General features: G+C 33.9%; 1 protein-coding gene across 3 annotated transcripts; it reads left to right on the top strand.

The window, feature by feature from the left end:
* On the top strand, positions 8508–14090 carry LOC109830180. 3 transcript variants are annotated; one of them, XM_020397357.1, is made up of 11 exons: positions 8508–8638; positions 9337–9478; positions 10043–10843; positions 11187–11591; positions 11945–12006; positions 12099–12215; positions 12313–12405; positions 12572–12665; positions 12901–13035; positions 13154–13239; positions 13760–14090. In XM_020397357.1, exons 2-11 carry the CDS (start codon positions 9407–9409, stop codon positions 13782–13784), a joined length of 1890 nt encoding a protein of 629 aa, XP_020252946.1. In that variant the 5' UTR covers positions 8508–8638; positions 9337–9406; the 3' UTR covers positions 13785–14090. The 3 variants fall into 3 exon arrangements, with proteins under 3 accessions (XP_020252946.1, XP_020252948.1, XP_020252947.1); XM_020397359.1 differs by having other exon boundaries at positions 8509–8638; positions 12102–12215; XM_020397358.1 differs by lacking the exon at positions 8508–8638 and adding an exon at positions 8743–8795.

The raw sequence follows: 15013 nt of genomic DNA, 5'->3' as shown, positions 1-15013 counted from the left end.
ACTTTCAGTCTTATCTTGCTTTAACCTATCTTCTTCTTACACACAATATGAAATGAGCTCATTTAGAGTTTAATTCTCCTTTTGGCAGTTATAACTAACATTGAATTATGTAGGAAGAGACAACAGAACCAGATGCACCAATAACTCATCACATAGATCGAGTTTAAGTGCCTTAAGTTTTGAAGCAATATGAGACATTTCCATAATGTACTCTCTGATATTTCCTTTGTCTTTATACTTCATCGAAATCAAGCGAGCTAAAATCGTGCTTGTTTCTACTTTATCGTTTTTAGCAAAACGCTTCTCAATTTTAGCAATGAAATCTTTAGCTTTAGCAATCCCTTCAGATTCTATGCCCCTGAAGGCTTCTGGAATGTCGCACTTAATAATAATCATTAGACTCATGCGATTTGAACGCTTTCATTGCTTATACTCCTTCTTTGCATCAAGAGTGCTATTCGCAGTGAGAAGTTGGGATTATTTAGTTCTTAATGCAAGGTCTAGATCCATGCAGCCAAAAACAATTAGAATGTTCTCTTTCCAAACCTTGAAATTTATCCCATTGAGCATGAGAATTAAATTGATGTTAGCAAAAATTATTGCAGTATATGAATTAACTAAAATAAACATAAGATATTCAAGTTATTAACTATAATTAGTAATCAATAAAGTTCAAATAATAACAAATCTCATCTCAAGATATCTAGTACAACATTAATATCAAGTTTTTGGATGGTAATATTAATTACAAGTGATACATTGTTGCAGTGATCAAACACTAACAATAATTCTTGTCAAACAATGAAACTATCTTTGGCTGGATTCATTATTCATATGTAAACCTTATAATTGTCACACGTTTATCATCGCAAATGTATATACAGTCTAAATAAATATTAACATTCCTTTGGGCCGATTAAATATTTACATAAAAAACATACACACAAACATCTAACATCCTTTATGAACAATTTATACAAGAGAGGTTACTTTGGCAACTTCTTGTTTCAATTAATCAATTTGAAATGAGAGACAAACTTACTACCGTATTGTCATATTATTTGAATTAAATAATTGATTAACTACCAAATGAAATTCTGAACTTTGCTTGAGCAATTAAAATAGATTTCTCTTTTTTAATTAACAATAGACATGCCCATAAATTAATATGGCACTACAACTTAATTAATTATTTGAGGAGTTGAAATAATACATAACTTAATTGAAATAGGCCCAAAACATAAATAAGTTCATAGTCCTATTAATTACAGGCCCAAACTTAATAAGTTAAAGGCCCAACTAAAAAAATTCTTAAGTGGGTTTCGGACTGTGATTTCTCAGAGAAAATCGCCTGCAGCCTTGCCCTTATAGCCGACCAATCTCACCAAAAATTCCCAAACGTAAGCCAAAATCACGAAGCTCTTCTGTAATCGAGCCCTAAGCTCGCGTGAATTGAGTGTTCGAAGCTCGCCTGAATCGAGCCTTAAGCTTGCCTGAATTGAGCGTTTGAAGCTCACCTGAATCGAACGTTCGAAGCTCACCTGTAATTGAGCCCTAAGCTCGCCTGAATTGAGCGTTCGAAGCTCACCTGAATCGAGCTTTCTAAGCTCGTCTGTAATCGAGTTCGACTGAGGCTAGAGTTCGCCTGAATTAGGCTCGAGCTCACCCGATTTAGGCTTCGAGCTCGCCTGTAGAGTTGCCGATGAGGCTCGCCTAAAAGATGCTTGCCGGAGTGAGGCTCGCCTGAGTTAGGCTCGCCTACAGCAAAGAATCCAACCTCGCCTGCAAACGTTGCCGACGAGGCTCGCCTGAAATCAAGTAAGCTCATGTGCCCTAATTTCTGTACGATCTTTTTCCACCCCTTAGGATTTCGAAAGTGAATCATCGTCGTCGTCGCTTAAGCTCCCGCACCCTAGGGTTTCGAAACCCTAGGGTTTCGAAACCCTAGGGTTTCCTGATTGCCGCCGCCACTGTCTTCCTTTGACAGTGGGGCCGCTAGCAATACATCGCCGGTAAGGAGTTAAGTGATCGACAGACAAAAAAAACCAAATTTTGTTGCACTCAATTTTGAATTTAATCCATAAACCAGATACAACAACTGAAGAGTTGAAAATTTGCATACGATCTAAGTTTTAATCCAGATCGAACAAAGAAAGGAATTTGAACAAGGTCTGCATCAAGAATTTGATCCAGATCAACAAACGACAGAGAGAGACCAAGAACATGCATGCTACAGTGCAGCATAAAATCTGAATCCAAATTCGTTATTGTTCATGCGTGCAACAGTTCTTAAGAAAACAAATTAAGATAAAAAACCCTAATTTATTAATATTAATCTTAGATCCTTAAGAATTAATCACGATGGCTTTGATACTACTTGTTGTAATATTTCGATCTAAAATAGTCGTGATTAATTCAAAGAGATGAAATACAAGAAGAGCGGAAGAAATATCTGAATCCATGAAGATTTGCACGGATCTGAATTAGGATTTGATCTTCTAATCTTGAGGGTCTCTTTTGGATTTCTCTTTAGACGGGGATTAAGAGAATAGAGAATGTAACCCTAGATTAGGAATCATAACCCCTTATTTATAGATATTACAGTTTTCTAATTTAGCCCCTCATAAAATTAGAATTACAATCTGGTATCTACACAATTAGCTCATGATTTAAATTAATACCATTAACCCAATTCAATAATTGATCACTTTAGTGGTTAACTTTACATATAGCATTATACACTAATATAACATATATGCCCATAAATAGATTTAATCCAACAAGTTACACTTAATATCTGTAACATATTATAATAGTTATTTCTCATTATAATTATTTAATAGGGTAAATTATACTAAGCTCTTATGAGCTTTCAAAATTACACTAAAACCCTAATGACTTTTCTATTTTAAAGAAGACCTCTAATAAATTTCTGAATTTTGCAAATAATTCCTATAAATTAGAACCAGAAAATGACATAAAAATACATTTTGAAAGTTATTAGGGGTTTGGTGCAATTTATCTAAAAGACATTGAGGGCTTTTTCTAAAAAGTTATTATAGGTTTAGTGTGATTTTAAAAGTTCATAGGGTCCATTTATTGCAAAATGTTGAAAGTTCATGATGGCTTACTGTAATTTACTTTATTTAATATTATAATTCTTAGTTCAAATAATAATATTAAAATAAGTATATTGTCTATATATTATAAAAATATTTATCTAATTTAATTTTGTAACTATGTTCTTAAATAATTTAGTACTATAAATATTTCATAATTTTTATTATACTATCATTAACACTTAATAGTACTATTATTAATATTGAATAATTTTTGGTAAAAATGTTAGTTTTCAATCATTACCAAGTAGGGGTGCTAAACCGTATCCGTATCTGAGAAAATATCCGTAACCGTATTCGTTAGGATACGAATATGCTTACTCAAATCTATAACCGATAGGATATGGTTACAGATATGGTTTTGTAGTGAAATATATGTATCCGTATCCGAAATATCCGAATACATATTAGTCATACTCTTACGATAGTTTCAATTCTTAGATTATGGATTTGTGGTTAATTTTGATGATCAAAATGTCTAATCTTAACTTTTTAATTATAATAAACATATTAACTAACTCTTTTGTATCACATGAACTATGTTTTTCTCAATACTATCTAGTTTTCTCATATCTGTTTTGTATCTGCATGCATATCCGCTTATATATCCGCATGTATATCCGTACCTGTATCCGATTTTAGCGGATATGGTTATAAAATTTTCTTACCGAGGTATATCCGTATCTGTATCCGTATCCGAGATGAGTAAGTTGATATGGATATGATAAGCATCATATCCGAGCCGTATCCGGACCGAATGCACCCCTATTACCAAGTATAGATTATTCAGTATCATGTAATAATCTTTGAGAAAATACTCTAAAAATAATATTAAATTATTTTTTAATTTATTTAATAATATAATACTAAATTAATAGTGTAATTCGTAATTTACCTGATATTATTAAAATAATTATACTATTTATGTGATTCAAAATTTATTCTATTTATTTTATTACTCATTAAATTATAGTATAATTCTTAATAGTATTTAGTAATATATTGTATGTTCTATTTATACTATTATTTTAATTATTTTATTATAATTTCGGAGCCGTATCCGGACCGAATGCACCCCTATTACCAAGTATAGATTATTCAGTATCATGTAATAATCTTTGAGAAAATACTCTAAAAATAATATTAAATTATTTTTTAATTTATTTAATAATATAATACTAAATTAATAGTGTAATTCGTAATTTACCTGATATTATTAAAATAATTATACTATTTATGTGATTCAAAATTTATTCTATTTATTTTATTACTCATTAAATTATAGTATAATTCTTAATAGTATTTAGTAATATATTGTATGTTCTATTTATACTATTATTTTAATTATTTTATTATAATTTATAAATAATAATTATTATAATTTAATTGGTTACTACTAATAACTTATTTTATAATTTATTTTATTTTATTATTTTTAAATAATTAATATTTATAATATTATTGATAATTATAATCATTTAGGAAGATGATGAGGTGCATAATTAATAAAAGGTTATATTTATTTAATAAAAGATTAATTAGAGATAATAACATAGTTAAATTTTATCAAAATTTGAGAGGGCAAAAAAGAAAATTAAAAGTTTTAACATCCAATCCTCTTTTTAAAATAGTATAGATATAGATATAGATTGAAAATGAGCCAATTCTTTCCCAAAAAAAAAAAAGAGTGAGAGCCATGGAGGTCCTTATCTTACTTTAATTAAACTATATCCAATTCTGAACATAATCAATACTTTGCCCATTTTGGGCATGAGCTCTCTTCTTTGAAAAAAAAAAACTAAAGAAAAATTACTTGTTCCTTTTCCTACGGCTACAGTCCAACTATAAATAGTTCTCTTTTATAAAAAAAAATCATCCTTCGTCTGTTTAATGGAGAATTTTTTATTTTTAAAACAATTTCTCACAAGTTAGCCTGATCCAAAACATAATAGCTCCTACGTGTATAGCCTTAACGTCAAAATCCTTGTGATCAGTTGGTGAGGTGTAATTGTCAAGTTGCTTATGAACTAATACAACATTGGCGAAGAAGTTTCGTGCATATGCATTTTAGAGTTTGATTAATTTTATATTTAGGTCGGGTTGTTTGTTACGTAAGTATTTTAAATTATAAATTACTTGAATTATAATGGTTTTCGTCCGATATCTTTACAGCTTTTTGTTGTAAAAATTAATCACTTGGGTCAAACTGATAGTAACTATGGGTTTTTTTTTAAATGTTTTCATAATTGTGATTATGACTAACAATAAGATAGAAGTTGAAGATTTATGAATTTGACCCTCTGACAAACAGGCCTAATTCCTTGCTTGGAATACATGAAGGGGTTCACGTGGGTTTTTGTGTGATCTTTTTGTTCTTTTTCAGAATCTTTTTCTTCAGTACCTTCATAGGTGCATATGGCTAATTTAAACAATAAAAAGATTAGGTTAATCAAGAGATTAGATGAACTCACATGCTTCATTCAACAATTCGTAATATTCTCACGTCATGCACACATGGCGATGCATGTGATCACGTCGCATGCACATGTTATTGTGCCTTTGATTTTGTTTAGATGAGTAGAAGATCCAAATCCTAAATCTTAAGGCGATATATTTGCCCACAAATGGATAGGGTTTGCTTCAGATTTATGTATTACTTAAATCCTTTTTATGTCCTTTTTAGAAAATTTAGACTTTCTATTAATTTCCTTTTCCCTCTTCTTCTATGAGAACTTGTACGTCATTTGCCCATTGCTATGGATAAAAGCGTAGGCTTTATGCTCTTCACTCCCTTTCTAATTATTTATTCTAACTTGTAATTAGATTCAAGCGTCAGATATATAAACTCCAATCTATACCCCATTTAAAAAATTTACATTCAACTCACGAAAAAAGAGAGAGAGAGCTATAGTAATAAATGCTGTTGTCAAAGGTTGTTGGGAATAGTAAGTAGACTTTAATTTCTTTGGGGAAGAAAAACTGTGACATTTGCTGTAGTCAAAATTGACTAGAACAAATTTTTTTTTTTTAGCAAAAAACAAGGGATATACCCTGTCATTTATATTATAAAGTTGACTAGAACAAATAATGTAAGGGGGCTGTTTGGTTGGTTTCCTAAAAACCAAGAATAGGAAATGGGAGCATGGAAATCTCCCATTTCCTATTTTCAACCATTTCCATCCCTAAAACTTACCCCAACATTCAATAAAATATTATTTTATCATCCAACTCATCTAATAAAATATCATTTTATCATCCAACTCATCTAATAAAATATTACTTTTATCATCCAACATCTAATAAATTATTATTTTTATCATCACATTATCCAACTCATCTCATCTCATCCCATCTCATATTTAAAAATCAATCACATCATCCAATAATATGGTGACAACTCATCTCATCTCCTTTAACTTTCATCTCCACCCATTTCCTCCAAAAAAACAAGGAAATTGATTTCCTTAAGTGTGGGTCACATCATCCAATAATATAATGACAACTCATCTCATCTCATCTCATCTCCTATTTTTAAGAATGAACCAAACACAAGAGAAAAACCTATTATAAGAAATAGGTTTCCTATTCTTTGATTTCCTTCTTTTTTAACCAATCAAACAACCTCAAAACAACTTTTTTTAAAAAATCACTCACATTATCCAATAATATTGTGACAACTCATCTCATCTCATCTCCTATTATTTAATTTCCTTCTTTTTTTAACCAACCAAACAACTATAAAACATTTTTTTAAGGAAATAGGTTTCCTATTCCTTGATTTCCTTCTTTTTTTTGTCAAGCAAACAGCCCCTAAGTACGCATAAAGTTTCAAAAACTAATCTATGTCAATCTTATATCTGCATATCCGGTAAGAAAAATTCCTTAAGGACCCAAAATATGGGACCAATAGGGGGGACAAGTGAGGTGTCCCCCTCCTATTGGATAATGAGTTGACCATCATTAATGATGACCAACTCATTATCTAATAGGAGGGGGACACCTCACTTGTCCCACCTATTAGTCCCATATTTTGGGTCCCTGTAGCAAAGCTCATCCGGTAAACACATCCAATTGGATATGAACATGTCGGTGGACACCGATATTTTTCGCACCTCTGCTATCAAGGGTTTGTAGGGGCTTATTTTTAAAAGTTTTTAAGCTACTTTAGATTTTGGTGGCTTTTGGATTTTATGATAAAAATCGTATAAAAATTTAGTTGGGTAGCTTATCTAAGTGGCTTATAAGCTACTTTTTCAAAAGGCGAGGCATAACAACTTTTTAAACCGGCATATTAGCTAGCTTATTTGATATTTTACCGATCAGGTAATATGTAGAAGCTAATTAACTTAGAAACTAGTTTGTCGAAAAAACAAGCTCCTCCAAACAAAGACGGCAGTCGCAAAACGCGTCTGCCGCTCTACATTCGCTCCTTTATTAGTTGTGTTTGGTATTTAGGAGTCAGATTTGGGATATGAGCTCAGGGTCGAGTTTAGCTTAGGTGGGATTGGGTTTAGCCTGGGGATTAGGTGGTCNCACCATATTGATTCATGCTCTGTGGGGCGGCAGTAAATACCCAAACCGCTCCACAAGGTGAAATCTCGATGGCTCATAACGCCCCCCGCGTTGCAAGGCGGTCTGATAGGATTCCTACTAGGGATGCTAAACCGTATCCGTATTAGAAAAAATATTCGTAACCGTATCTGTTACGATATGGATATGGTTACTCAAATCTATAACCGATAGGATATGGTTATGGATATGGTTTTGTAGTGAAATATCCGAATACATATTGGTCATACTCTTACCATAGTTTTGATTCTTAGATTATGGATTTGTGGTTAATATTGACGACCAATGTGTCTAATCTTAGCTTTTCAATCATAATAAACATATTAACGAACTCCTTTGTATCACATTATCTATATTTTTCTTAATACTATCTAGTTTTCTCATATCCTTTTTATATCCGCATGCATATCCGTTTATATATCCGCATCCATATCCGTAACCGTATCCGATTTTAGCGGATATGGATATGAATTTTTTAACTGACGTATATCTGTATCCGTATCTGAGATGGGGTAAGCGAATATGGATATGATAAACATCATATCCGAATCGTACCCGGACCGAAAGCATCCCTAATTCCCGCTCCTCACCATGACACTGATCCGGGCGTAACAAAATCAAATTGGGCCCTAAACAGACTAGAGCGGGTTAGATTGCGACCCGGACCCACCAACACAAGGTTCCAAAAAACAAAACAAAATAAATAAATAAATAAACATGTAAAAATGAGTCTAAATCCAACGTCTCTATTCGGCTCTTCACGTGCCCCTGTCTGAAAGCCACTAGCTCCCCATTACTCCCCGAAAGCACGTGCACCACCCACTGAACCCAGACGCAAGCTCTCCCCTCACTTTCAAAACTCCCAAAATCAAAGAAGAGGATAAAATCCCAGCCAGCAAGCAGAGATACGCTCCCACGCCCATCGCAACGATCATCACAGCGCTCGTAAGGTACGAATCTCTTTCATTTCATTTAATTTTTTTTTTGTCTAATTAGTGCATTTATTTACTCTCCTCTTTCTCTCAACGTCGTTTATTTTTTCCCTCAGTCGGATCCCTGCCGTTTGTTTCCTCGTTCATCGTTTCCCCTTGGCTCGGCCGCTTTCAGGTGAAACCCTAGACTACATCTTTTAAACCCTGGGATCGAGAATTTAGTTTCTGTACTTCTTGATTCTAGTTGCTCGATTTAGAGATTTTCTTTTTTTTTTCTTTTCTGAAGAGAATTTTAGGAGCATCAATCATCTTTTTTCCAGTCCTTGTAGAATATTATTAATTACTGTTAGTAATTAATTGCGTTATGAAGTCCTGAGAAATAACAGTGTGATGCTTCGCTCGTCGAGTTTCGGCTGGGAATTGAAGCCCCGTTCCCTAGATTTGATTGTTAACGGCCATTTGTCTTCTTGTCTGCAAAGTTGTTCAATTCCTCTAGGTTTATTGCAATGTTGTGGTTTCGTATGTTTTTGACTGATAATTTGCAGTACAGTTATAAATTTTTTTAAAATTTCTCTGGTATAAAAAGAACAATTATTCAATAATTTACATTTCTGCTTAACATCCCATTACCTCCCTGGGGCTGTATATTGCTCTACAAGTATCCTATTGGATTATAGCGTTCGCATTAATTTTGTTGATTTATTTTTTATTTTTAGAATGGAACATCAGATTTTGGATCCAATGAGGGTTTAATACGATTATCGGGTTTGTGCAAATTGAGACGAAATGACAGCATATGTTGATCAAGCTTATCGTGGATGGTCACATGAGGAGATACCTCGTCAAGACGACTCCCAGGTAAACTCTGGTGTTTTTTGAATCCTTAATTGCTCAATTGCTTAATTCTCTAATATCCTGGTATTTCTGACTATCTGCATATATCGGATAGATTGTGCTCTCAGTTTTTTTTGTTATGAATTTGCGTGTTCCTTTTTCAGCAAACGTTTCATGTACAAACAAATGCTCTCTCTTTTTTAGGTTTTAGCTTTTTTTACTCAAGGTTGGATTAGAATGTTGGGTAATTAAGAAACAACATGTGCAAAAAATGAGTGTTAATTAAAATGAGGATGCTACGATGTATTTGTGCATATAGATTAAACGATAAGATAGAAACAAAACTCAGGATTTTGCTCCTACTGATAATATAATGGAAGTATTGATTGAGATACCTTTCTCATGTACAATTATAAGATCATTGTTGCTATTTTTAGATTTATTCATTGTCATGATATCATTTATAGTGTTGATATGCTTTGTCCCCTGATGGTCACTTTCTGCTATCCACTTTCCTTACACTAACTGTAATGTCATTTATAGTTCTATTTTTCTTACTCTCAAATTGTATTGTTGTTTGGTTTTCAGGAAATTTCAACTTCCCAAATACTTGATCATGATTCAATATCATTTGGAAGGTTTGCATATGAGACATCATCATGGGAAAGAAGATCAATCTTTACCGTTAATAAATGTCAAGAGGAACTCGAGAAATTCAAAAACCCTGGTTTAGTTGCAAAAAAGAAAGCTTACTTTGAAGAGCATTACAAAAGAATTCGAGCCGTGAAAGCTTTGCAAGAGAGCCAGCAAATGGAAATGACATTGGAATATGGTGGTGAGAGTAGTATTTCAAGCCAAGCTGGAGAAGAAGAAGAAACAGGAGCACAACTTGAAAATATTGGAGGTGCGGTAGCTGATGATGTTGTTCTTCACCCAGAAGAAGCTCCAAACGAATATCACATGAAAGTGGTTAAAGATTGCAGCAAATCAATTGAAGTTCAAATTGCATATTCAGATACAGGGTTAGTAGTGTCAGATTCTGGTTCATGCAGAAATAACTTTGAAGAGTGTAAAGAGGCAGATAACACTATCTGTCCTCCTCAAGTGCAACACTTGGATATGGATTTAACAGCACATGAATCATCGTCAGTAAGCATTGAAGAGCCTGAACAGCAAGACCTTAGTGATGATGATGATAGAGGGGTTTTAAGGGAAAATACCATCTCTGCCATAAATATTGCACCTAAGATAGTTTCTGGAGAAGTAATTTCATGTCTAACAAATTCCAAAGTTGGAGTTGTGGAGCTCAAACCTTCTCAACGTATGGTGCCAAAAGCTATTCCATCTGTTAGGAAATACATAGACAGTGTATCAGTTCCTAAGCTGAAGGTATGCAAAATTTACATATACAGTTCTTCTTTCATCTTGTGCTGGCCATGAGATCTGCAAACATAAATTGAAAGTTTAGTTAAGAGAACATTTGAAGAATACTTTGTTCAAGACTCAAGGCCCAAGGGTAGTATCCAAAGTTTGGATATTTCACTCGGTATTATTTTTTCATGTAAAGTTAATATTTTCAAATAACCATTTGTTGCATGCTTTCAGTTTCTTGCTTGTTCCAGATGTATCTTTGTTTGAATGTGTGTAGTCTCAATTCTACATTGTTGATTATAAGAGTACTTTCGTTCGCAAAGTTTCGGTTCTGACCAGTTCTTCCTTAATGTTTTTATAGGAACCCCCTGTTCCAGCTAGAAATGGTCCGAAGTTGGAAAGCAAAACTAAACCAAACATTCAAAAACCATCGCATGGACCCAAATATCCAAACATACAGAAACCATCACAAGGACTGAAATATCCAATCCAAGAGACAACTGTGAAGTCTGGAAATGGTGTTTCATCGATCAAGGCAACTGCTAATAAAGTCTCGAGAAACTCTAAGTCTACCTTTGTTGCTTACAATGGACCACTTACAGAAGTACGCTCCAATGTCACCGTTCCACGTCCTTTTTCTCTTGCAACTGATAAACGAGCTACTGTTCCTTCTGGAAGTAGAGAAGGTAAACTTAAAGTGATCTCCAAATCCTCAAACCAAAAATCATCTTCAGCAGTTAAGGGGAAGGATGTAGTGAATATTCAGGTAATCTGTTAATAATTGATGCTCCTCTGATTTAGTGCAGGCTTTCTCTATCTTTGTGCTTCTTTTGTCTTAAAAGTGTGTCGCTCCAGTTATGAACTCTATTTATGACATCTTATGGTTGTATAGTCTTGAAGGCTCAAGGCACAACTCTCCCTCCAAATCCAGAAGACATCAGTGTGTTTTCATTTGCTTTCCTCCACAATTTAGTCAGTTTTTTTGGTTAATTTGGTGTTTGACACTCAATCTCCCTTTTATACAAGGCTTACTGAATCAATATTACAATAAGAAAAATCAAATTATTATTTTTGTTCTTTCCCCTCTTATCCACTATGCTGATCGTGGGATGTCTACAGGGCATTTCTAAGGGACCTGCCATGACTGGCAGCATGAAAAACGGATATTCAGAAAACAAAAGGTTGGTATTTGACAGTATTTTAGATTAATCATGATAATAGGGTCTTCGTACATATGCTTATGGCATTCCTCGATGTCAATCTTTGATTGTAGTAGTCATGAAGAGAAAAAGAAATCTCAGATATTGGAAAACCAGTCTACTAGTCTCAAGATGAGAGGTGCTACCGTCATAAGCAGCAGCATGAAAAACAGAAGATTAGAAATCAAAAGGTTGGCTTTTATTGGTTATTTCAGCTTAACCATGACAATGGTAGGTTCTGCTTTCAGATGCTTATGGTGTTTATCTGTGCACATGACTAATATATAGCGGCCATGAAGAGAAAAAGAAACCTGTGTCATGGGAGCAGTCTACCAGTCTCAAGGGAAGAGGTGCTTGTGTACCCGGACCAGTAAAAGCAAGGTGGGGCGCATATTTGCTCCCATAAAATATTGAGCATCATCTAGACTTCATGTTTATATTTTAGAAATATGCAGTGTAATGGTTAATGTATTGCTAAACAAGATCCTGAAATCTAAATGTCATTATTTCTTCCAGAATTTAAGAACTTTCATTTCTGAAAATGCAGGTCGCTTAACCTTCCTCCGTGCGGTAAATTTAGTTCCAATAGTGGTGCTGATGTTAGGTCCAATGACAGTATCAAAGACAATCTACGCAAAGAGGTACAATCTTGCATAAGCCTTTTGTTGTTTGTTAACATTCTTTCATTCCACATTAATAATGTTATCACTAGTGAAATTTGATTTCCTTTCGATTTTAATATTATGTCAACTTATCCAAATTTGAAAGATTGGTAGAAGGTAGGCAAATATAAACCGTAAGGCATCCTGATATCTGGTGTGAAAAGAGTTTGCTGAGTTTTGTTTGGCTGAAATGGACATGGAACTTATTCTGCAGGGAAGAAATCAAGGAAGGGTGACAGAAGTTCACAAAGCTGACACCAAAATCTTCACCCCTCCAGTTGCAAAACTAAGAACCAATACCGGAACATCCAACTCTGCGGCTGCCAAAGTTAGAACCGAAATGAAGAAGGTATATTTCATTAGAATGTATCTTACTTCTATTCCATTATTATCTAGGATGCTTTTTGTGCATTTTACATATTAAACTGAAAATTTGAAGCCTAAATTCTTACATTAAATCTATGTAGATGGCTTCATCTTGGACAAATAACTCATCATGTAACATGAGGAAGCCACGATTTGGTGAACAATCACTTGATGGGAAGAAACCAAGGTATTTATCTGAAATTGAGCTTAGAGGTTGTTTGTTTTTTGGGAATTCACAAGAATCTGTGGAAAGCATTGGTCGCAGACCAAGGATTCTTTCAGCCTAAAAAATTCTCAAACGAAAGTTTATTTTGTTGAGGGATTTTCTGGTGGATTTGTTGCCATGTCATCTAAATCCCATGTCAGAAATCCTCTCTTCTTAGCAGAATGTGGAGACGGTGCAAGAAAAATGCTCCATATTCAAGTTCAACTCCCTAACCCACCCCCTCAAAAAAAAAAAAAAAAAAAAAAAAAGAAAAAGAAAAACTGGAGTTTTGAAGATATTCAAGTTCAACTCCCTAACCCACCCCCTCAAAAAAAAAAAAAAAAAAAGAAGAAGAAAAAGAAAAACTGGAGTTTTGAAGAAAGGCGATTTAGTCAGATTTCTAAAAAATAGCCCCTAAGAGCCTTCTTTATTCACTCAGATATAGTACAAATTATGTTCTTTTCTCCTTGCTTGACATTGTTCTTGCTGTTGTGATACACAGACAAGAGAAGCCTCGCTGGCGATAAGTGCAAGATGAAGAAGCAAATCTCATCCAATGGCAGGTCATAATTCATGTGAATATAGAAGTCTCATGTTCATTATTCTTGTTGTCATATAGGTTGTATCTTTCTCCAATTGATGAACAAACTGCCCGCTGGTGGTATTCACGTAACCCTTGTTGGGTCCATTTGCTCTTCTGTAACAAATAAAAGCAAAAATGATTAGAAAATGTAGTTGGATGTAGAAGGAGAACATTTATTCTTCCCCCTTTCAGTTTTTCCAACTGTTTTGTGGTGGTCTAATAGCAATAATAGTTGAATTCAGAAGCTTTAGTTGGTAAGCGAGACCAATTTTATCGATGCTTTTCCTGGTTTGTTCTGTTTTTATTGTGGGTTTATTTTGATTGGATAATTCTAGCTAAACTACGCTCTTCAAACTACTCCTACAGGGCTATTTGGTTCTCTCTCGTAAAACCCTTAATATGGAGAGAATTATATAGAGGCCACAAACTGGGATTTTTTAGTGCCACGTCGGTTTCATATTTGACCAAGCAAACAATGTAATGTTTGGAAGTTGTAGCCTACAATAACTTTCAAGCAAAAAAAGAGAGGCCAACCGAATAAGCCCTACTGCCCCCAGAAAATTGTGGGGTTCTTCTTATTTGGATTTTAAAAAAACCGATGAATCATTAAGGCGGTGTTTGGTTTGAAGTAAAATGAGGGAAAGGAAAATGAAGAGGAAAAGGAAAGAAAAAGAAAAGAAAACGAAAGTGGAATGAGTTACTTTCTCATGTTTGGTTACTGAAGAAAATTGAAAGAAAATCTGGGGGAAAATAAACAATGCTATTTCCTTCACCCGACAGCTTCGGTACTCCCAAAACAATTTTTGGGAGTACCGATGGCATATATAGTAAATAGTCACCGAAATAACAGCTCACTCATTTCCGTACAAATCGCTTAATCAGTTGTCCGAAGTTCCACCGGCAACTTTGTTATTTATCTGACTTTTAGGGGTAATTTCAAAGTATAGTATTTATATTCTTTATCAGAGGCTATAAATCTCTTAATCACTGCATTCTGATGTTAGAATCTCATCAGCAACCGATAGTTTTTGGTTGGTTGTCTCCTATTAAATCCTCAAAGTTTTTTCTTTTGGTTGTTTCCGCCACAAAGTGCGGTAAATGCTGTCATTTCCATCATAGTTTTTTTATTTTTTTTTGGCTTTGACAATGTTGTTCCTATTTAGGTAGCAAGTA

Source organism: Asparagus officinalis, chromosome 2 (assembly GCF_001876935.1).
Source record: "Asparagus officinalis chromosome 2, Aspof.V1, whole genome shotgun sequence".
NCBI lineage: Eukaryota > Viridiplantae > Streptophyta > Magnoliopsida > Asparagales > Asparagaceae > Asparagus > Asparagus officinalis.
Note: the sequence above shows the minus strand (reverse complement) of the source record. Positions and strands in the feature narration are given on the sequence as shown.